The sequence below is a fragment of the Nipponia nippon genome, unplaced genomic scaffold (genome assembly GCF_047370975.1).
Source record: "Nipponia nippon isolate SJK-2023a ecotype South Korea unplaced genomic scaffold, ASM4737097v1 scaffold_6, whole genome shotgun sequence".
Taxonomy (NCBI): Eukaryota; Metazoa; Chordata; class Aves; order Pelecaniformes; family Threskiornithidae; genus Nipponia; species Nipponia nippon.
Genome location: NW_028262380.1, coordinates 31,048,307 through 31,071,871, shown reverse-complemented (window position 1 = coordinate 31,071,871; position 23,565 = coordinate 31,048,307). Strand labels below are relative to the sequence as shown.

The following is a 23,565-nucleotide window of genomic DNA, read 5'->3' as shown; positions in this document are numbered from 1 at the left end:
TGATCTGTCTCATTTCTTGGTGAATTTTCATGTATGTTTTTCAGTGTAAGAATGAAGTGTTGAATTTTTCCTCTTTGGATAGATTTATTAGTATTCTTGGTATTATTTATGCTCTGAGGAAAATGTGACAAACCGTTTTAGATAAATTGTTTAAACCAACATTCTGTATCTGATACAAAACATATAAAATTGCTAATGCTCTGTTTCATAAATATGCACATTTGTAATTGGATGAATCATTTTGAAGTGTTGTTAGCTCCAGGATAGATATCTTGGTACCATATTTTAAAGTTTTTTCCTTAAATTTCTGTTAATATTGAGAAATCATCAAGTGAAGAACTTTTTTTTATTACTTTTTTTATTTTTTATCTGGTAACTTTGTTCTGTAGAAAATCATTGTTTTGTACGTAGCAGATAATTTTCTGGAATAATTAGTAATATTCAGTGGGAATTTAAACTTTTGAGCCTGTGGGTGGTATTTTTTCCCCTTTTGAACTTCTGAAAAAAAACCTGTCAATTGCCTACCTTCTCAGCTCTATTTAAGAGGCTGGAAGAAGGAAGCTGGGATTTTATTTGTTCATCGTAAAATATACCAAGTTTAGATGCCTCCTGTGAGAGAGAACAGCAGAATGTCCAGGTTTTACACCGTCCGCAGCACTTCTTCCACAGCGCAGTGAGTGTTAATTTAGGATCTGTTCTTGAGCTGGTTGGCTGCAGGTTGTTTCTGCCCAGAATCCCATTAAAGGAAATGGAGATTGAGAGAGAGGTGAAGATTTTCAGTTTTGAATTGTAACGCTAACACATTAGCTTCTTTTGATTAAAACTCATATTGTGAAGTACTGGAGTTTTTTGTTAAGCACCCTTTAAGGAGGCAGTAGGTGTATTTTTCGGGCAGGCTTGATTATGAGCTCAATTGTATTTTAGATGTGCAAACACAATGCATACTCTTAAGTCTAACCTATGGTTCCCTGTTACAGATCCAGCAGTGGCAGATGTAGTTAAGAGGTTAAGAGCTCCTCTTTGTAGAGGGGTACTGTTCCTCAGCTGTGCCAATTTTCAAAGGTACATGAAGCCACATTTTTTCATAAGAACAAGACAATAAAGATTATATTTAAAACTGTGTGATATGTGGGTTCTTCTAGACACATCACAAATCTACTTCAGCGTGTGGCCAGAGCTGAAGGGGTGCACTCCTCCAGTCAAAGCCACGGAAGGGTGGCAAAAAGCAGGGTGGAGCTTTATAAATAAAAGCGGGTGCAAGTGGAATGCAGCCACAGTCTCTCTTGCACATGCAGCCACAGACTTTCTCTTGTACAGACTAGTTGCACAGGATTTACAAGCATTATTTCTGCCACACTTACAGCCTTGTTATTGAAGGAAGGGGATCTCCAGTAAGGAACTGTGAATACAAAGGACTGAGAAAATATTTTAAATGAAAATATGGAAGAATAGCAATTGTTTCTGATGGCCAGATCATTAAACACTGCCTTTTGAATTTATCTTATAAACTTAGTTAGTTTTATACTCTTTCTTGATTATCCTTTACAGTTTTCTGAAATGCAGAGTGTTCACTGACAAACTCTGAAAATCAGTATTATAATTACTTTCTTTTAATAATCTTTGTTGATAATTTGAAGGGAGTGCATAAACATCGCCTCAGGTATCTCTAAATGTAGTTAATTTGGATCCTAGAAGGCAGAGATAACACAAGCAGCCTGGAAAGGGATGGAGGGGGGGGAAAAAAAAAGCCTGGTAAGCGCTTCAGCACCTCACTGTCAAGGACTGGTTTCGACAGAAGCCTCGCAAGCTGCTGAGCACTTTCCTGGTCGCTCCCAGGGAGTTGGAGGGGCGGGCTGCTCCCAGGGGAGGGCAGCCAGGCTCTGGCAAGTGCCCAGATGGCCAGCAAGTTCCTGGTGAGGAGGCAGAACTGAGGAGGAGCTGAGAAGTCAAATCAGTGAGTCAGAGGCCCGATCGGTGGGGTACAGGGCCAGGCATGGGCCAGGCTCCAGCGTAGCCCAGGTGAAGAGTCAGAGGCTTCTTACAGCTTTTTTGCACGTATCTTCACTGCAGTCTGAACTAAGAGTAGAGCTGCACACTAACAGGGAGGGAGCTGTGGGCCCATCTTCATGGTGAGGAAGGGGGAGAAGATGCAGACTCCAGAGAAGAGTGGAAGGGTGGTAGCAGAACAGGTGGTCAAGCAGAGATCAGCCCAAATGATCTGGAACAGAGGAGCGGTGGGCAGGGGTGTTTCCTCTAAACCCGTGAGATAGAGAGATGGAAACTGCAAAGTGCATTCAGTCCCAAGTTACAGAGCAAAGTTCTCTCCTGATGGCAGGACAGTCTAATACATGAAGAATGCAGCAGAGAATTGTTTTTTCCTCTAATGCTCATCATCCATGTTTCTATGAGGATATTATTTACAGTGACTTTTAACCAGACTTGTTAGAGCAGCTTGCTTAGGTCCATTACCTTTGCAGGGAGTAGACAAGGACACATCTGTGTGACAAGCCATTTCTAAGAATGTAACCTCTTTTTACTTCTGTGGTTGCTACGTTGTCTCCCACTCGTGGTGATCTGTAGGCTCTTCCAACTGCTGCTGTTTGTTTGGACTATGTACAAATAGGTCTTGCATACTATGGGCAATATAGTGCATATATAGTATGCACTCTTTCAAGTGCCATTATAACTGAACTAAATCTGTGATATCGCAGACCACTACCACAACAGGCCTCCTACCAGGCAGTTCATCTCTCCTATAGACTGCTTGGACTTACCTCCTTTCCCAGAAGTCCCTCAGGAACAGACTTGAGACTGGATAAGTTATTCTGATAATGGCAACCCACACCACCAGTCATCTGTCCTACTGCCCTTTCTTCATTATATTGCACACAGATGTGTCCTTGGCTACTCCCTGCAAAGGTAATGGACCTAAGCAAGCTGCTCTGCCAAAGCAGGCTACTTGTGTCCACTTGCAAATTTTCCTATAAAAGCCCATCTGGGATCAAATCGTGTGGATGTCTGCACTAGAAGCAACCCTTTCCTACTCTGCTTTCCTGTGAAGCAGGTGAAGATGTACACTTGCTGTTACAGTGTTTATCTACAGAAAATGACATTTCTGGGATGTGTCAGCTCTTCTGCACAAGTACAGGCCAAGATTACAGTTGGTTTGTTGACATCGTAGGGAAAAGTTTGCAATACATGACTATTCCCAGTTGCTAGAATAACCTTTTCAGCTGCAAAGTTTGGACAGCATTTCTTGAAATTCCCTGTCTTCTGATATTTTTGTTTGTTTTGCCTTTTTTTTTATTTTGAGTTAGAAAATGAAAGAGACATGTCAGTTTTAAAACCATAGTATTTCAACAGATAGCCTTTGATTAGTGAGAACAGATCAATCAGTCATTACCCTAATTTGCTTTCTGTTGGTGTGTATAGTATTGCAAGCAAAGGAGCAAGTATCTTGAAACCTGCTAGCTTGTTCTATTAGGCCAAACTATATCTGATTAGAAACCAGGTTATGGTTTACCTGTCTAAACATCTTTTGCTCTCTACAAAAGTCTATGGTTACTAGAGAGGAACTAAACCACAATAAATTCTTGCCCTTCTCCTCCCCTCTACCTCACCTCTAAAAAAGAAAAAGGTAAAGAGAAGAATGGTTGGGCTGGGGGTAAATCTATGAAACAAAGAGCAAAATGGAAAACATGAGTGGTAGTGATGTGCTATTCTGGGAATGAGATAATGGATGGATCTCTGCTTGCCCATTATGGTGGGACGTCCCAGTAGAGTAAAACCCCAGAAGTTCATAATCCAAGGTATCGGAAGCAAATGTTCCTTTGCTCCTGGAAAGGAGTATCAAGAATGTTTATAATTATCCTCAGAATCTGTATAATGAATAGGGCTTTTGGTGCTGTGCTTCCATTGCGAGTCAGGTTCTGGCTCAGCTGTTTTCTTATAGTGTGATTTTTCTGCTCCTTGGCTTGCTTACCCTGGTACGTAACTGATGTTAGAGCTCTGCTGGGGCATTGGGTGCTGTGGAAGTGCAGACTGGTGTGCTGTGATTTTGATTCTTTAAACAAGATCTTCTCCAAAGCTAATCCTCAGTGATTATAATAACTAGTTTGTTCCCCTGGCAAAATAGGATTATGTCACAGAGGTCAGGTTGTATTAAAGAAGTTAATCTGTTTCTGTTTGTAGAAACTGTAGTGTTGGAAAACTGTATTGTTTCCTATATTTTTCCTGTGATCTTTCCTGGGTGAAATTATTTGTCTTACTAATACATGTCATGTCGCATTAGTTTTGTCTGAGGGCTGTAATCTATAAAGTCATGAAAATATTACTTATAAAATCAAGACATTTATATAAACATCTGTTTTACAGTATAAGGGCAATACTGATTCTTCCTCAAAAATATTTAGCAATCTTACCATTATGGCTAAGTGCTGGAGATGTAAGGGTTTCAGTCACTGACTGTATACAAAATCAAGTACAGGCAACACATTGACTATTGTCCCATTTATTTTTCAGTCCAGTCCTGACACGACAGCTGTCATGAGCAAGACTGTAGTGTAATTTCACAGTTTGTTCAATCTTTGAGCTTGTTTCTAAGATTTAGTATTGCCAACGTGCATACCAGTACTGACGATAAAATTGGACTGAAGTTACTGAAATTCTTTCAGTCTAAAACATGGAATGTTTTATCAAATGGTGTGAACTTTTCACTATTACCTTAGGTTGGATTGTGGCTTTTTACCCTATGACTTATTCAGAACCTTGTTTCTTTGGCTAAGCAATAACTTGGCACCCAATAACTTACTGCCTCTCCACGAGTGATAAGTCAGCATAGTGCAGAAGTTGCAGTGTTGCTAGTTTTTGTGATTTTGCTACAGATTGAGCAATGTTGTGTATTAATAGTTTGTATATCCATGGCAGCAGCTGAAGTTTTTGATTGAGGACCTCACCTTTCTTAAAAATAGTAAGTTTCTAGCCTTCTTGGTTGCAGAAAAGTTTGAAATGTGTACAAAAGACATAGTATCTAGAGACATACGCATAATTCATTGTATTTAAAAAAAACTCATGAATTATGGAGACAGACCCATTGACCTTTGAACACTTGTGGCTGACAATGCTGGCGTGTAGGCGTCTTAACCTTTCTCCTGGCTTTCACATGCATGCCATTTCTAGTGAGTTAGAGATCTGTGTGGTTTTGGTTACAAAAGCTTTTCCACTGTGATTAGCTTTCTTTTTGGTCTGATTTAAGCTTGCTTATGTTCATTTATGACATAAACATATTCCTTTCCTCCTCATCTTAAAATCACTTTTTGAAATATCCTTAAAAACTTTATTTTTTTCATTCTGTTTTAGACATTATCAAATATGGTTCTGTGCTTAAGTCCTGTGGTGTTTGTCTTAAGTGTTCAGTTGTGATTTTTTTAAAAACGCACCTCTACATACTGCAGAGATGAGGTCTGAAATTTTCCTCATTAGAACTCTGTTAGGAGCTGGGTGAGAGTTGGCAGAGTTTTTCGACTCCAAGCAGTTTAAAAACACAGGTTTCACGTTGCAGTCTCTGTAACCTAGACTTCCATGGGACTCTTTGTCACTATTAATGTTTGCACTTGTCAAACGGAACAAAACAGAATAGGAGAGGAGGCTGTAAGCACCTAAAAAAGTAGGTCAATGGGCCAGCAGGTTACTTGGCCAGAAAAGAACGAGTGGCTTCACTGAATCATGCTGTAATTGTTTTTCTCCTGTTGGCAGATTGTTCTGCTGTGCTTTGACTTCCTATGTTAATATTTGCATCTGTATTTTAACCACTTAAGAGCCTCTGTTAGGTGCGGGGGAAGGAGAAACTTAACTTTTCTAATCAAATAAGATATAATTTTGATGTTTTCCATAAAATCCATTAATGAATTTAAAAGTAGCATAAGCTTAGTTTTTAGATCCCAACTTCCTTTTTAGAATTTAATATGCTTTAAAATAAAATTTTTCGGAAGTGGTACAAGTACACTGTATAGTGATTACGTTTTATTTTAAGAACAGTAAGCAAGGCAGATAGAAATGGGATAAAGATGAGAGAAGAAACTGATTTCATGTAACTTAAAAATGTGGAAAGTAGCATGGTTCAAGGGAAGAAACTATATAAATGAAATGTAATGGTGTAAAGAGACTGGAAGTTGGTGATAACTTATACTGGTGCTGAGTTTTTTTATGGAAAAAGTGCCTTTGTGAGGTAAGTTTGGAATACATTCTTGAAAGTGTTTTTGAAGTGGGTTTTGAAATAAAGGGTTAACGGCTGCATCTGAAGGAGTAGCAATAATGCAGCTGGACAACTTTGCTAGTTGCCAGCAGCAGCATTCTACACATTCTGGAGTCCTGAGAGTGGCAATTTTGGAGACCTGAAGAGAAGAAGACATAACCGAGAAAGCCAGAAGAGGCCTGTAAGTAATAGTTTCAGTGGAAAAGGTGTTTAAATAATGGTATAAAGATATACATTGAAGGTAGCTAGTGGAAGTGAAGATGTAGATGGTGTGGGTGATACCGAATTGGAAAGTAAAAATGACGTCAAGATTAAAGATAGGCATAAAGTGATAGCTTAAAGCAGAGGTGAAATTGTGCCAGAATATCCTTCTTATCAAGGAGAAGAGCTTTAAAGCGAGGTGAATTCAGATAGAGAAATACTTGGGATATTTCTAATAAGCAGCATATTGTCTTTATAATTACTCTTGTAGGAATGATTACTTCTCTTTTATTAAAAAAAACAAATAAGTGATCATTTTAAAACACATTTGTTTTAAAACTCTCCTTTTTTATTTTTTTACGGTTCAGAATTTAATGGTTTTCTGCAGAAGAGGATACATCTAACTCCACATCGCTCTTCAAAGGAACCACGTTTCATCCCTAAACCTCATACTTTAACAAGTCCCAAAGTGTAAAAGGTAAAATTGTATTCTTATAATTAATAAGGTTCCTATGGCTTTCCATTATCAATGCTGGAGGCTGAGTAGCAGTGTTAAGTAGTGTCTTTTCTTCTCCAGAACACAACTGAATTCGAATCTTAGAAATAGACATAGTCCTTGATTTCTGTAGTATTTGCTTTAAACTTGACTGGTTTCACTGGAATTATCTCTGGAGTCTTATCCATTGGTATGTATAAGCACTGAGAATGTTCAGCATCTTGCAAATTTGGATGCAAAAACAGAAGGGTCAGAACTTGAAAAGTGCGAAACAAATGCACTACAGGTACATTTCCTGTAGTCTTTAAGTTCTTTTAACTATTTGTCTTGGATGCCAAATCTAAGTTTCCAGTTCTGACATAGGATCTGTATACTGTAACAAGTGAATGATTTTGTTGAATTTTAGAAATCGAGTGATTTGTTAAAGTGAAAATATTGACTTTTTGTTGTGGTTTAACCCCAGCCAGCAACTAAGCCCTACACAGCTGCTTGCTCACTCCTCCCTGGTGGGAAGAGGGAGAGAATCAGAAGGGTAAAACTGAGAAAACTTGTGGGTTGAGACAAAGACAGTTTAATAAGTAAAGCAAAAGCTGTGCATGCAAGCAGAGCAAAATGAGGAATTCACTCACTGCTTCCCATCGGCAGGCAGGTGTTCAGCCATCTCCAGGAAAGCAGGGCTCCATCATGTGTAATGGTTACTTGGGAAGACAAACACCATCACTCCAAACGTCCTCCGCTTCCTCCTTCTTCCCCCAGCTTTATATGCTGAGCATGATGTCATATGGCATGATGGAATATCCCTTTGGTTAGTTAGCGTCAGCTGTCCCGGCTGTGTCCCCTTCCCAACTTCTTGTGCACCCCCAGCCCACTCGCTGGTGGGGTGGGGTGGGGTGAGGAGCAGAAAAGGCCTTGACTCTGTGTAAGCACTGCTCAGCAACAGCTAAAACATCCCTGTGCTACCAATGCTGTTTTAATCACAAATGCAAAACACAGCACCATGTGAGCTACTATGAAGAAAATTAACTCTATCCCAGCCCAAACCAGCACACTTTTAAATTCTGATTCTGCATAATGAAGATGTTAATTGTGTCACAGGTGACAGTTTTCTGTATTTAGCTGTACATATATTTTTCTTTTGCAGATTAAAGGAACAATCTTAATCCCTATGTTAGGTACCAAATTCGTTTAAAAATTAACACAGGGCTAAAAGTGTAATTAGTGCATACCTGTATTAGTGCATACTATGTAGGTAAATGCTTACAAGTTTCTAATTGGTGTCTTCATTTTAAACTTAATTCCATGCCAGTGATGGTAGTTTGCTTTTACTGCTGAGCAAGCTGTCTGTTGTTGCGTGCTTTTGACAAAAATTTAAACAAACGCTTCTTCATAGTTTACTTTCCTCGTGCCATTTCTGACTGGTTTTCAAATAGTGCGACTCCATTACTTTATAAAACTTGGCCAACTAATTTGGGGAATTTAATTGTCAGTATAGTCAGTGCAATTGTTATTTTGAAGAACTGGAGTGAAGGAATGGTTTGCTTCCAGTGTGTCTTCAGAGCACTAGATTTTGGAGAATAAAGGCAAGACAAAGTTGGGCCATATTAATTGAAGAAGTGGGTAAGAGGGCTCATGGGCCATTTGGGCAACACCACACGCACACTTTGTGATGCACCTTGAAAAAGATTGTGCTGCAGCACAGCTCTCCCATTTACTTTCCTGCTGCACTCAAGTTATGAAACTTTGTGGGCAAAAATACTAGTCTTGTGAAGCAAACCTGCATAGTATGTGGCTGTTGTAGACTGTCAGGCAGTTTGGTTGAAACATAAACTTTCTTCCTCAGTTTCCCCATGTATTAAAAAAATGGGATAAGATTTTCCTGGAACATTTTACAGACTGTCTGGATCATGGAGTTGCTGCCGTATTTCTTGTGGTATTAACACTGCAAGTTCCACTGGATTTGGCACTCTCAGAAACAAACAAATCCTTCCTTCTCAGAAACTATGAGTCACTAAAGTGACTAAACCCAGCTCCTTTGAAATAAATGCAATGCCTTTTTGCTATTAAGTTTGTAACATAATAAAAATTCCCAAAGATCTGCAAGTTCAGCTCATATAAAACTTCTTGCTGCATGCAGTTGTTCCTTAATCACTGACAATGTTACAATCTTGCTGCTCCATTTGAGCAGCCTCTGACAACTGTCTTCTATATGAAAGAAAAAGGTTTAATTGTATTGGTTTATGTTTGACTTTCAGCTTTTCTGTAACCCCTGTAATTTTGTAGGTTTTGGGTACCTAAATGTAGGTACTTGTTGAATTAAATATTTTATATTCCTTCTCTCACTATTAATATTTCATTCACATTCTTTATTCAAAATCATACGTACAGTTGGAAAACCAAAAACTTCCTGCTGAAACTTGGTAATGAATAAATGGCTGCTTTAAGAAATGGTCAGGTTAACTAACTTTCTTACAGTATGGAGATCACATTCTAATAGGTATATTATTCTTATCATTTCACATGTCTATTATAACAATGTGCTCAAGGAAAATATATAGTAAGAAATAAATTATAGCAGTGAAATACTATATCCCAAATGCTTTCTGTTTGCACAGTTTCTAAATAGAATGTATTACTACTGAGGAGTGTATTTTACATCTGTTCAACCATCAAAATTATGAGAGTCTTTTAGATAAAAATTAAAATAAAAATGAAAAGCTGTATCTGAATTCAGAGTCAGAAAAAGGTTTGTATTGGGTTAGTCCAGACTTATTTATCATGGCATTTAATAAAAATATGTTCTCATTTAATAAAACAAAACTCTCTGTCATGTAAAATGAGGTATTGAAGTCCAGGTTATGATGGTAATGGAGACTGCATTAGAGAAGGTAGGAGGGCAGAGCAGAAGGTTGGAAGAGAGGGGAAGATTAAGAGCAGCTTATAGAGCAAATGAAAACTTGAGTATGCTCTAATGAAGAACATGTTTCTTCTTCCAGAGTCACATTTTGATGTTTATTCTTCTCTTATAGGCAAACGTACAAATGTCTACCACAAGACTAAAGTGTGATATGTTATGTTTTTTACCATAAGTACCCATAAAATGAGCTCCATTGCAGACAGGTATGTTAATACATACTGATAGTTTGGGGGGAATTACTGTTCAATGCTATCTTTAATAATCTTTTTCTTATGGTTAATATGTAGAGAATATTAATTTATGCAAAAATAAGAGGAGTAAGTTTTTGGCTATTTTTGACAAAGTTATTTTGGTAGTTGTTAGATGTGTTGTTTTGTAGTCAGCGGAAATAGTGTTTTTTATTGCTTGAGATGAATCTTAAAATGTATTACTTGTTTTCAGCCACGGAACAGCATCTGTGCAAGTTGAGCTGATTTTTAATGTTTACTTGAATTTTTTGTATTTAGTACTTCAATATTTAATTAAGGAAAACAAATACATTTAAATGATTAGTGATGCTGCAGATGATAGTAAAGTGACCTGCTAACCTATTTCAAGGGAAAAGTAATAGCTGAGACATGTTTTCTATTTGATTCCTTGAGCTGGACTTTCTTAGCAGCTTAGGTGAACATCTGTCCTTAATATTCTGTGTGTTACCATTTTTGAGACTTCAGGAAATGACACTTGCATCAAATTTACAGAAAGTTAAACCCAGTTGAAATAAATAGCAATAAAAGCAAAGGGTAAAACTTTTAAAATGCTTGTCTGACTTGTCAGTTCTTGTAGTGAAGTTTTGTGAAACTTCAGTCTTTTAAATATAAGAACTCCTTTTAAAAGCTTTATGTTTATGTAGTAGTGTATGAAATGATTACTTTCTAACGTCATTGCTTATCGTAATGTACAATTGCTTAACAATTTATCAGTTATAAATCGGAGAGATGAGATAAGCTTTTTAGAAAGACGGTGACTTGCCTTAAGGGAAGGAAACATTAGGATAAACAAATCAAGGGTGGACACACAGAGGTCAATGTGGATAGCACTAAATGAACTGAAAGCAGACAGAAGAAGTTAGAAAAATACAATGTGAAAGTCTGTTATACAGCAGTTTTGGAAAACAGAAGAACAGTTTTGACCTGACTTTTAAAACAAAAGGAAATGAAACAAAGGTGTTGTATGAAGTATAGTGAGGCATCTTCAAAGGAAAACACATTCTCATTTTGATATTCTAATACGTCTTTAGTAGTACATGGACAGTTGTCAAGCTGAGGAAAAGTTATGTGATACTTGGTGAGGAAGCAAATATAATGAATAATTGCTGTTACTGTTTAACGTTGAAAATTAATTGTATATTTATAAAATTACATACATAGATGAAGTATAACATATACCTCGGCCCTCTTCCATTATTAATACTTCAGTATTTAAGAAAAATATACTTTCTTGCTACAAATATTTCCAATAATTGGAATAGAAGTGTCAATAAGTAAAAATAAATTATACATGTCCTCGCTCATGTTTTCAAAAGGGTGAGGTAATGCAAATAATGAAGAAGATAGAAAAATAAAATTAAATAGTGTTCAATGAAGTGTTTGCATAGGGTTGTAAGTTCTCATTAGAAATAGTGTGAAAATCCTTTGAGTTGTGTCAGAAATGTAGGAATTTTGCTTTCTCTTTAGTAAATGTCCTATAAGGAGAACTTACAACAGACTTGGCTTCAGGTTGTTGATGCTGGTCTTTGTGAGACATCACAGTGAAACAGTGCTTCAGTTTCTTGATGTAATGGAGATGATGAATAATGAGCTCTTCCAGCCCCCCACCCTTCATTGTGATTGGACTCCACAAGAGAGAAATTTTACACTCCAACATTTATTTCTTTTTGTTTCTTTCAGAAATGATGGAAGCATTTTTGATGGGCTGGTGGAAGAAGATGACAAAGATAAAGCAAAAAGGTAAGTTCTTAAGTTATGTAAAGCCAAGAAATGTCCTATACTTGTACACTTGAACTTACTAGGGTGATTTCTAAACAGTAAAAATGTGATTCTTTTATAAATAACCATATTACTCAACAGCATTTCTTTTACTGTTATTCTTTGGATATGTTGTGTATTTATAACTGTGGTTCAATGATTTGTATTTTTGTAAAAGGGTGCTTTATTCCAAAGGCTTAGCTGCACCCCTCCGTGAGAAGAAAGAAGCCACTCTTCAAAAATGGTGTCTGGGATATGGAGTAGGTGTTTTGTGACAGTTCTCACAGCAGAAATTCTTAAGGGGCTGTTTGCATCAGGAACCTGGCAGTGGTATGCAGCTTATTATAAGCAAGTTTCATACTTGTTATAAAACACTTTCTGTTTTGTTTTTCAGAGTGTCTAGAAACAAGTCTGAAAAGAAACGTCGAGATCAGTTTAATGTCCTTATCAAAGAGCTGGGTTCCATGCTTCCAGGTAATGCTCGGAAGATGGATAAATCCACTGTACTGCAGAAGAGCATTGACTTTTTACGGAAGCACAAAGGTAATTATTTGTAAAAATAAAAAAAAATTTGTAAATTCTTAATTTTTTTTGTTACGATGCTCACTTAGTACATAAAACATTAACAATTTTGCAGCTCCTTTAAGGAAATTGTCAAAAAATAGTAAAGAGCTCCTGAAGAAAGGTATTCTTAAGATCATAATTTAGGTAGCAGAGATATAACTATGTTTTTGCTAATATTTTGCAAAAGCCAGTACTAATTTTTTTTTGTCCCATAGTTGTCAAAGAAGTCTGTTTCATAAAGACAAGTATTTATTTTTGAAATAACTTTGAAGTTTTTTGTTCTGGACAGATGGAGACCTTTAGAATATAGTTGCTTCATAAGGTGCAAGTTGTTAAAGTTTTGCTTCACAGGAAAACTGCTGATCCATTTCAGTGAAAGTACTTGCTGGAAGTCCTTGCTGGAAGTACTTATTTTGATATTTAGATAAGACTGGTTTGAACAGTTGGTTTGTCTTTCCAAGTTCCACATAAAGGAAGATAAATCACTGAAAAAGCTATTCCAAGGGAACTTAATGCTCCCTCTCTTCATGTCAGGTATCTGCACAACCGGCTGCTTTAACAAAGATGATAAGGCAATAGGGCATTATGGTCTCAGCAAGTGTTATTGGGTAGGTTGTTTGATGAGAGAGGGTGACATGCAGTGGGCATACAGACCAGGAGCAGGGGCATTTTTTTATTTCATTTTAGCTGGAAAAAAAACCCAGAAAATCTATAAATACTTTCAGCAGAACTTTCTAATTTTCAAGACGTACCCACTGATGTATAAGCCAATGAGTGTGTGTTTGTTGTTTTGTAAACCGTCATATGAAATGTCAAAACGATCGATGTCTTTGAACATCCTTGCTGTGTGTTGTTTCTCTGGTTGTTAGCATCAGCTGATGGTGGGTTATACCCAGATATGTTGTACTGAAGTTCATTACAGATCCTTATTTCTGTCATGAAAAAATTCTTCCACCAAGCGTACACTTATTTATGGCTGTTTGATATTTATGTATATAAAAAATCCCTGTTCCTGCTCCTACACTTTTTCTTAATATGGCACCTTGTGGTTCACACTGCCAAAAACAAGATTAAAAATTGAAGAAAATGAACTCTTTTGCTAGTTAACCCATTTCCCTGAGTAATTTCTGAGCATGCATACTAACTAGAAAGCAGTAGAGACAAAAGAAGCAGCTATAAGGTTATAAAATAAAATAAGTAAAGCTATTAAGTGAATGGACAGGTATGTATTTACCAACAGTATGTGTGTCAATTTAAGGTATGTTAAGGTATGATAAATATTTTTCCATGCTTTAGCATGTCTCTTCCATTAGTGTTACGGTTCAAGTAGCACCAGATGTGTACTGAATAGTGCCATTAAAAGGGTAAACATAACAATTAAAATAGAAAGTGAGGGGGGAGTAATTTGTGTGAGAATTCATAGGTTTGGGGTTTTTTTTTGCCAATTAAATATTGATTATGCTGTTTTAATTCTCCGAGACACATTTGTCTCATAACAAAAAGAAAAGCAATATGAAGGCTCCTTTTCTGTAAAAGTCAGTTCTGTAGGGTCTAAGGCCTTTGTGAAAATTGGTTCTGTTTCAAAATCACTTTATCTTGTATCGATGATTCCAATCATAAAATATAGAGTGTAGACTGAACACGTGTGTCAGCCAGCCAGCAGCACCAGTCATGCTTTTTTCTTCAAAGTGCTTTCTGAGATTATTTTTTTAAATTATTATTAATTTTTCTTTTTTAAGGATAAAGGGGAAAAAAGCAGCTCTGGAGACGGGTGCCTTTTAGGGCATTGCATTTTTGTCCTTCACTTGGTGGGACAGAGTGCAGCTTTGTATGACTGCACATATCATATTAAGGTCTCTAAAGCTCTGGCTGCCAGTGCTTACTATCATTGCTCTGCACTGGTTTACATTAAAATGTTTTGGACAAAATGCTGGCAAAGGTCAGAAGCATATTTTGCCTCCTGAGGTGCTTGGATGTGTTAGAATAAAGCAGAGTGACCATAGCAATAAATAAATTGTTCAGCACTGATTAGCTGCTTTATTGTTGAAAATCTTACTGTGTTCAGCCACCAGGTTTTCCTTAACCATGTTGCTTCTGGTTCTTTCTGGACCATTTCCACATTGGCCAGGCTTGGTACTCTGGTGGCAGATCCAGATGAGCTATCTGAGCTGGTTATGGGCCAGTGTGGATTCTGCTTCTCTTTGGGAAAAAACAGCAGGCTAAACACACTAAAATTATGTTACTGAGAGCTTCTCCTTGGCTAATACTGCCTATCATCTTCCTTTGAATTTGTAAACGAGAAATTTTTGAAAATTCTGAAATACTGAAGAATTTTGCTGCTTATTATTACAACTAGTAGACTGATATTCATACAACCCACAGATAAATACTACAGATCTTGCCCAGCTGGCAATTTCTTTTGAGGATGCTCAGTGCTGATGCAGAGTTGCATCAGATCCAGGATTTAAAGACTGGAGTTTAATGTGCAAGTTTGGTTATGCTCCTCTGTCTGCTGTCTACCTCAGGAACATGACCTCAGTGCCATTTATCTTTGAATGCAACCTTTTGCCAGAATTTTTAGGCATTTCTCTGAAGTTACTAAGTGAAACAATTTCTTTCCATGTTACTTTGGCTCTGTTTTCCAATATCATACTTGTTCTAATTACGGGAAATGTAAAAGAACGCTTGTACTTGTGGTAAGATAATTGAGAATGGTTTGTTAAAGGCAGGAGCTTCAGCTTTTATTTAGTATAAATCCTTTCTACTGCACAAGTCAGACTGACTTTTTTTTTTTTTTTAATTCTAAAGTAGGATGGTTATATAGACCAGAATGAGCCAATGAATCTGAGTTTTCCAGTTCTAAAGTGGAGATTATCTGTGTCCTGTGGACTGAATGCATTAAGTTCCTTGAATTTTGCCTCTACTTTAGTGGCAGAGCTTTTCATTTCCGTGTCCTTTGACTTGCCCCTCAGCGTTCAGTATATTTGTTCTGCCTGAAAAGTTAGATTTGGGGTTAGACTTAGGTTATCCTTATTCTCCAGCCCACTCTTACTTATCCACTTGCAATACCATTTCAAAACAGATAGTAAAAGCCTGATCAATTTATGTCTTTTGTGAGATCTGATCATTGGAAATTCTGGTCCATCTTATTTGTTGATATTTTTTCCCCTCTCCTTGCAGCTCTCCACTTCTTGCCAGTTTCTTGCATGACGTTGCTGTTGTTTACTGTTCTTTTAGTTAAGTCTAAAGCTCTTTCGTAAAGTTTTCCCCCTTCAGTCTGGGAACCAAAATTCTGAACTGTTCCAGCCCTTTGCATATTTAACTCAATTCCAGGTTTTCAGCGCTCTCTGAGCCATCTGAACTAACAAACTAGCTTACGGCCTTTGTACAGACTTGTCCTTTAGAAATCAAAAGCCGTAAAGACATGGTTTGGTTCTTTCGATTTTCTAAATATTTGATTCACGATTACTTGTTCAAGGTTGTTCTTACAACCAGTACTTCTGCAATGCCCTTGTTACTCATCAAAACTGAAGAACTACATGGGCTTGCTTCTTGTTGTTTCAGTGAGCAGTTGATAAGGAAGCATCGGCTTTCAGAACCTGGGGTCTGGTTTAGCTTAGCAGATGTTGTTTCTCTCGTCTATGAATGGGAAGTTAATCTATATATTTCTCTTAAATCCTACAGGAATCTCTGTTCAAAATTCATCTCTGTGTACAAATCAGTAATTCTGCAACGGAGTCTATCATACAGCTCTTAACAGTCTCTGTTGAAAACCTACTCTTTTTTTAATGTAACCTTATTTCTTTACAGAAAGGAGTGGGAAGAAGAGAAAGGACAGTGACAATTTTTAGTGCAAAGGTTAGAAGGACCAGGATTGGCCAAGACACTTGAGGATTAGGCATTTTAATGACCTAAACTGATCAGGAATTTTGGCTTTCTAAATCTCTGAAAACAACACTCTCAATAAAACATTTTATTATAGTCTTAGAGGAAAAAGTATTTTTCCATTGTCAAAATCCATTACTTACTGTCATTAACTTCAGCATTACCTTCAAGTCTGGCAGGACTGTAGCACAAACTGGTGGAAGGAAAGAGAAGACAAATAAGATCATGACATAGGGGAGAAGACATTTGATTTTCTTTTTAAGGAGCAACATTTCTATGTAATGAATGAACAACAGAGGAGACTGGAGAACCTTCTGCTATTTACTACTGTGTATATGTACCTTAATAGGAAAATAATGGCTTTTGGAAGTGTGAATCCTTATATTGTATATATGTTTGATTGTAGAAATTACTGCACAATCAGATGCCAGTGAGATTCGACAGGACTGGAAACCGACATTCCTTAGTAATGAAGAGTTCACACAGTTAATGTTAGAGGTATATTATTTCTGTTTTTCTGGGAGTAGAATATTTCCTCACTGGGAGTCATTCCATGATGAAATTTTTCAGTTTGATGGCATAACTTTTTATTTTCATATTTTAATTGTACCTGTACATTTTCATGAAGATAAAGTGTCAAAATTCCTATATATGCAGTGTAATGCAAAACAGTTTTTCTTTTAACTGCATTTTCAATTACATAAAACATTATAACAGAGCAAGTTCACAAACGAACATGTTTACTGTCAAAGTAAAGTGGATATTTTAAATTATCAACATAAGGAAGTTGCTAGTTAAATAAAGAATTGTTATGCATAAATTAAAAATCTTAATTATAAAAAAAGCTCAACACATCCATCTAACTTGTGAGCAATAAAGTGTTTAATTTCTTTGCTTGTTACGCTTTCCAAAAATGGTGTGTGAGCATTACTTTGCTAAAGAAGATTACATGAATAGTTGGATTACTACTAGAAATAAACTTTCAGTATAAGCTATCATTTCCTTGGAAATGAGGGTAAGTCATTTGTGTCTTGTTAGTGAAACAATTTCTAATAAGAGGTAAATGAAAAATATTAAAGTAAATGAGCAAGTGCTTTTTATTTTCATTCCATAGTTAAACCTTTTCTTTGAGGCACAGATTTAAAAAGTAAAAAGTTTGATTTTCTGTACTTAAAAAATTGTCCAAAAATCCTCTGTGCTGAATTTGCATATTTTTTCCAACAAGTTAGTGAAGTAGTTGCTTCTGTTTTTCAAGTTTTTTTTGTAGCAGTTTTTGGTGTTTCTCAAGTCCTCTTACAGAACATGTGTCCACAACTAATGACTGTAAAGCTCGAATATGATACAAGATATTTTTTTCAAAGCTGTGAGCTTTAAAATTTCCTGTTTAGAAATACAGTTCTGTCGTGCTTTTGTGTTTGGTAGCGTTCAACTAAAATATAATTGTGTTATGTTCAGTGGAAATAAGTTTGAGTTAAGTAGAAGATAAGGCAGTCAGAACTGTATCTCACAGTTTTGAAGTCTCAATAAAATCTTGCTACAAGTTTCTTTTATTGAGATTGGGAATATTGAGATTATAAATACCGAAATTCATTGATTTCACTGCCTCTTTTACTTGTTCTCTTAGTTTTTCCACCTCTTCTTACTTTTGTCTCTAGCTCATTTTTCTGAGTTTTCTGATGTTTAAAATGATGATGGAATTAAAAATAACAGGCAGGCAGTATGGGAGATGGGGGAAACAGTGGCTAGCTGCATATGGACTTGCTTCTGAAACCACAGATTATTTAAGAACAGAACTGGATGGGAATTGTAATGCTCGTACTGTAAAAGCAAGGCTAAGTTGTTTTAGTAGTGAAAGGCATTCTCATTTTTATAATAAACTAAAATAAAATTGGACTAAATTATTTTCCATGTTGAATATAGTTTAACATTTTTAATATGCTCTGTTTCTTTTTATTTAACTGCCCATTATGTTTAATTTCAGGCTCTTGATGGTTTTTTTTTAGCAATTATGACAGATGGAAATATAATATATGTGTCTGAAAGTATAACTCCCTTACTTGAACATTTGCCAGTAAGTACAAATTGCTTTGAGTAACATATCCGTTTGTCTATGGATGGTGCTCTGCTATGAGTACTAATTAATCGTTAGCCTTTTTGGCATTATAGAACAGATGTATGCTTTGTTCTAATGCTTCTGCTTTTTGTTCAGCACAACTCCTTCCTACTGGTCTCTCTCCTATATTAAACGTTTCCTTTGGAAATACAGAATGCAGTTGGCACTCTGTTAGGCAGAATTATGAAGTGTCAGGCTAGCATCAGTTTCTCTTCAACATAACTGAAGTAACACAGTTGACTGCAGGAGACCCTTTAGAGTTCACATCTATCACAGCCTCTATGTGACTCAGAAGAGTATTTCTAAAGAGCTATATCCTTGGAATTTTTTTAATCTAGTTTTTTACTCCTTTCTTGCCGAAGATCTCTTATAAGAAACACATTCCTGCTGGTTCTGCTTTTTAAGCTAAGGATATACTTTGGGTTTTATCACATTCACTCATCTTTAATCTTGGTGGTAAATTTAACATTCTAGTTTTTAAAGTCACCTTTGAATAATGTTATTCTGAAATGAAGCAAATTAGTACTCAAAAGTGCAAACGATTGATGAGTGAAACAATGAGTTCTTTTCTAGAAGAGAAGGCCAACTTATTGTTAAAGGCTAGTTGTCTTACTGTGCTAAGAGTGTTTTGTAAAACTTGGAATGGCATATTTAAGAAATGATTCTGCAAAACAGAAATTCCCCTAAGGTATGCATGATATCAGCCTGAGAATTTTGAAAAAAGGTACAGGTAATTGTGATTTTTTTTTAAAAAAAAGTAAAATTTATCAAGTTCTCAGAGGCACATTTGTTCTTTGCTTCTAGGTGTGATTTACATATTCTAAACATACATTCTATGATCCCTCTTTTCTGAATACTTAATCAAATGCATTTATGCATATAATCAGCTGTTCAGTTGTTCAATTTTGTTGCATTAATCTCTGTTGTTCCCAGTTTTGTGTACATAGTTGTGGAACTGATTATGAAATGTAATCATAAAATCAATTGCAATTGCATATAATTGTTGGCAACATAATAACCTTTATAATGTAGGGAGGGGCTGTCTTTTGTTCCAAGATATCATTTCAATGTATTGGATGCCACCGACACGTTACAGTGCCCTAGAATAACACCCTGTAATTTCTAACTAAAATGCTCCTTTACTTGGAATTGTTGCATCCCAGGGAGGTTAATACAAGCGCCGTTGTACTTTAATGTGTATGTATATCTGCTGTGTTCATGGTGTTTTTCATTAAATGGCTCGCAGTGTCAAAATTAAGATAGATCAAAGTGAGATTTTTTTCTTGCAAAATATTCATGTGTATTCCAGCAGGTGGCTTTGTTGAGTCAGTAATGTTCTTCTGAACTGTGGAATTGTTTTGCATTAAAATAGTAGGCTTTGTGACATTGTACGTCTTGCATGAGTTTAATGCTTATTAAATCTTTTTCTTTCAGTCTGATCTTGTGGATCAGAGTGTATTTAATTTTATCCCAGAGGGGGAACATTCAGAAATTTATAAAATATTGTCTTCTCATCTGCTGGAGAGTGATTCATTGACCCCAGAATACTTAAAATGTAAGTAGTTATTGTGGGTTAACCCCAGTAGGCAGCTCAGCCCCACACAGCTGTTCATTCACTCCTCCCAGTGGGATGGGGAAAGAATCAGAAGGGTGAAAGTGAGAAAACTCGTGGGTTGAGATTAAGACAGTTTAATAGGTAAAGCAAAATCTGCATGCACAAGCAAAGGAAAATAAGGATTTACTTCGCTACTTCCTATCAGCAGGCAGGTGTTCAGCCATTTCCAGGAAAGCAGGGCTCCATCACGTGTAACGGTTACTTGGGAAGACAAACACCATAAGCACAAATGTCTCCCCCTTCCTCCTTCTTTCCCCAGCTTTTATTGCTGAGCACAATGTCATATGGTATGGGATATCCCTTAGGTCAGCTGTCCCAGCTGTGTCCCCTCTCAGCTTCTTGTGCACCCCCAGCCTCCTCACTGGAGAAGCAGAAAAGGCCTTAGCTCTGTAAGCACTGCTCAGCCATAGCTAAAACATCCCTGTGCTATCAATGCTGTTTTAGTCACAAATCCAAAACACAGCACCCTGTGAGCTGCTATGAAGAAAATTAACTCTATCTCAGACGAAACCAGTATGGTAGTTGTGTTAAAAATAATCTGCTTTGTATCATATGTGATCAGTTCTTTTCTTCCAGTGTTATTTAAGCAGAAACATACGGGTGAGCCCTGAAGAACAGAAGCACTTTTTAGTGGGTTTTTTTTTCCCCCCGGAAGAGAAAAATTTCCAGTCTTGCATTGCATTTCACTCTGTGACTTTCCCATGTATTAGAAATGTTCGTCTTGTTCATATAGCTTCTATTTAGACAGTTGTAGCAGGTGGCAAGAATAAAAACATAGCAGCCTAATGTGTTTTGGAACTGCATGCTTTTTTAAAATAGCTCTAGTTTTCAGGGGGTTTCTATGTCATTAGCATGCAGGCCCTTCATGCAAAAATTCTAAAGGAGTTCTTCTTTTCTTTAAGTTAGTTAATATTACACTGCTTAAAAGCAGAGGCTGTAGCCATTTGTAATCACAACACTTGCAGTGTCTCAATAAGTACGCAGCTTAATTATTCCTGCTTTCTATTTCATGTTGCCTATGCGCTTCATCAAGCATGTAGCCTATTAATTTGTTTATTCTTTTCTCAGCAAAAAATCAACTAGAATTCTGTTGCCATATGCTGCGAGGAACAATAGATCCAAAAGAGCAACCTACATATGAATATGTGAAATTTATAGGAAATTTCAAGTGTTTGAATAACGGTAAGTAATTGCAGTGATCTAAGAGTGGAATACTTAGGCAGCTTCACAGCTAAACAGGCTTGGGACCATTGTGCAAAACTTAATGATGAACTAAAATCAGTCTTTCAAAAGAAGAGCTTGAAGCACAGTTATATCACTTCTATATTGTTTTAATGAAAAAGAAGAAAAACTGCCTATCGGGTATTACAGGGCTGTGCATTTGAATGCAAAATGTAGTAATTATGCTTAATGCTTTCAATTAAAGAAAACTTGTAAAACATTTTTTAAAAGCATGTAAGAGAAACTTAAGCAAACACTTCAAAATAAAGAGCCTGAATTTACTTAAGCATAATCTGTACTTAAGCAGGTGACTAAGTAACTTGAAGATCAGTGGTACTGAGTACCTGCAGCTCTCATTATGCAGTGAGCTGGGAAGTAAAATGCAGATTTTCTCCCCCCCCCCCCCCCCCCCCCCCATTTCAGTTCTGTGTTTTCACTGACAGGAGTTACCGCTCAGATGAATGGATGGCCCAGTAAAGTTTTCCGCACTGAGTTCCATCTTTCTTCCATTGAAGTTATTTTTATTAGTTATGTACTAATATTATTCCTCTGTAATACATCTCTAATCTGTTTGGCCAGCCTGTGCTGACAGTTTACTTGAGAGGCATGTTTATTTGGTAAGCCAGAGAAATGGGTTGTGAAGTGTGGTCAGTAGTAGGTCTTCATAAAGATCACCCCCAAAAACATTATCAGAAACAGTATCTTGTAAATAAACCTATGTTTTTTTAATGTGATACCAGTATTTTTCATGAAATGGGGAGAGGTTGTCTTAGTGCCAAATGCATGTATGTAATATTACAGGAAAGACAAGAAACAGGCCTGAAAAGGCCAAATACGGTGCTAGTCTTGGAAAGAGAAGGAATTGGGAAACTGCAGACCTATCGGTTGCAATTCAATATTGGGAAATATTCCAGTACAAATAATTAAACTATATGTGAGCTTCGGGAAGCTAGCAAGGAATTGAGTAGCAACCGTTGTGGATTTTTCAGACAGAAATAGCATCAAATCAATTCAGTTTCCTCTACCAAAGAGTAACACACTGTGTGGATAAAAGGACAAAGTGCAAATAAATGGTGGGACTTTTTTACTATGCTTCTGGCAGTTACCATATTCTGTTCTCACAAACATGTAAGGGAAGCACATGTTAATTGAAATCGCTGGAGAGTAGCTGCAGAAACTGGTTGGAAAGGTTACCAGTGCTTGCCATGAAAATGGAATTTTAATGCACTACTTCTGGATTTGATCAGTATTTTCATTAATGTTATGAATAATGGAACATAGTTTGCAGTCATGAAATGATGCAACAACACTAAAACCAAGATAAGAATTCAGCCTCAAATTCAGAAAAAAAATTATTTGAGGGAAAAAAAAACAGGCAAATTGACTAAGAACCAGTGCAAGTTACTACATTTAGGAATAACAAACTGTATGAACAGGGGAAAAGGTTACAGTCAGCTGGATAGCAGTCCTTTAGAAAAAGGAGTTACTGTGAAATGTAAACTGAACACGACCAAATCACCGTGGCCAATCACTAAATTGTGAAAATGCAAAAACCTTTCTAAAATATTCTAAACCACATGAAATAATCCCACTGCACTTCTTAGCACCCATATGTCCTTATCCAGTTTTTGACACTATTTGTTGGGAGTGAGTAAAGCAGTTGAAGAGAGTTCAGAGCAGAGCAATGAAAGCAATCAAATTTAAAAATCTAACTTACAAGGCAAGATAAACTCTGAAGAACAAAAGAGAAGGGATAAGATAAAGAGGAAGGAAGTTACCTGTTTTCTTTCTGATGGAAAGAGCAAGGAGCTGTAAGCTTAAATTGCATGAAGAAACTTCAGTTCTAATCTAGAGTTGAACTAAAACCGATTAGGCTTGGAAGAGCCTGGCAGTGTTTTGGAGTCACCATCATTAGAACTTAGTAAAGATAAACTAAATTGATATCTGCTGGAAATGAAAGATAAGGTTAATCCGTTTTGAGGTCTAGTCTATCCTTTGCTTCCTTATGATTCCATCTCTGTGATTCAGTAACTGGAATTTGTTTGTTCTCACCTCAATGTCCTGCTTCTTCCACGTACATAATTGTTGTGCCTTTCACTATTTTGTTACTCAATTTTGTTTTCAGCTTCTGTCATTTGAATGTGATAGAAGCCTAGAAAAGAAATACTTACCTCAGAGTTCAAAAGAAAAAGTTAGCAAAAGCTAATATAAAAGAGAAACTTTAAAGATACTTTTGAAAAAAATGTATTCCACTCATTTTTAGTAGTTACTTAGAAGGATTAGAATTGTTATTATTT

General features: G+C 36.6%; 1 protein-coding gene across 10 annotated transcripts in view; it reads left to right on the top strand.

Annotated features, from left to right (window-relative positions):
• Positions 1-23,565, top strand: part of CLOCK (clock circadian regulator) — a 66,669-nt gene that overhangs the window by 22,358 nt on the left and 20,746 nt on the right. For 9 of the 10 annotated variants that reach the window (XM_087735548.1, XM_087735542.1, XM_087735546.1 and 6 more), the window contains 8 exons: positions 6,823-6,932; positions 9,977-10,067; positions 11,793-11,852; positions 12,265-12,413; positions 16,726-16,817; positions 18,301-18,390; positions 19,867-19,987; positions 21,116-21,229. In XM_087735548.1, the coding sequence (XP_087591674.1) occupies positions 10,021-10,067; positions 11,793-11,852; positions 12,265-12,413; positions 16,726-16,817; positions 18,301-18,390; positions 19,867-19,987; positions 21,116-21,229 (673 nt within the window). In that variant the 5' untranslated portion in view covers positions 6,823-6,932; positions 9,977-10,020. Of the gene's footprint in view, positions 1-6,335; positions 6,435-6,822; positions 6,933-9,976; positions 10,068-11,792; positions 11,853-12,264; positions 12,414-16,725; positions 16,818-18,300; positions 18,391-19,866; positions 19,988-21,115; positions 21,230-23,565 lie in introns of all 10 variants that reach the window. The other variant, XM_087735544.1, reaches the window with a different exon arrangement.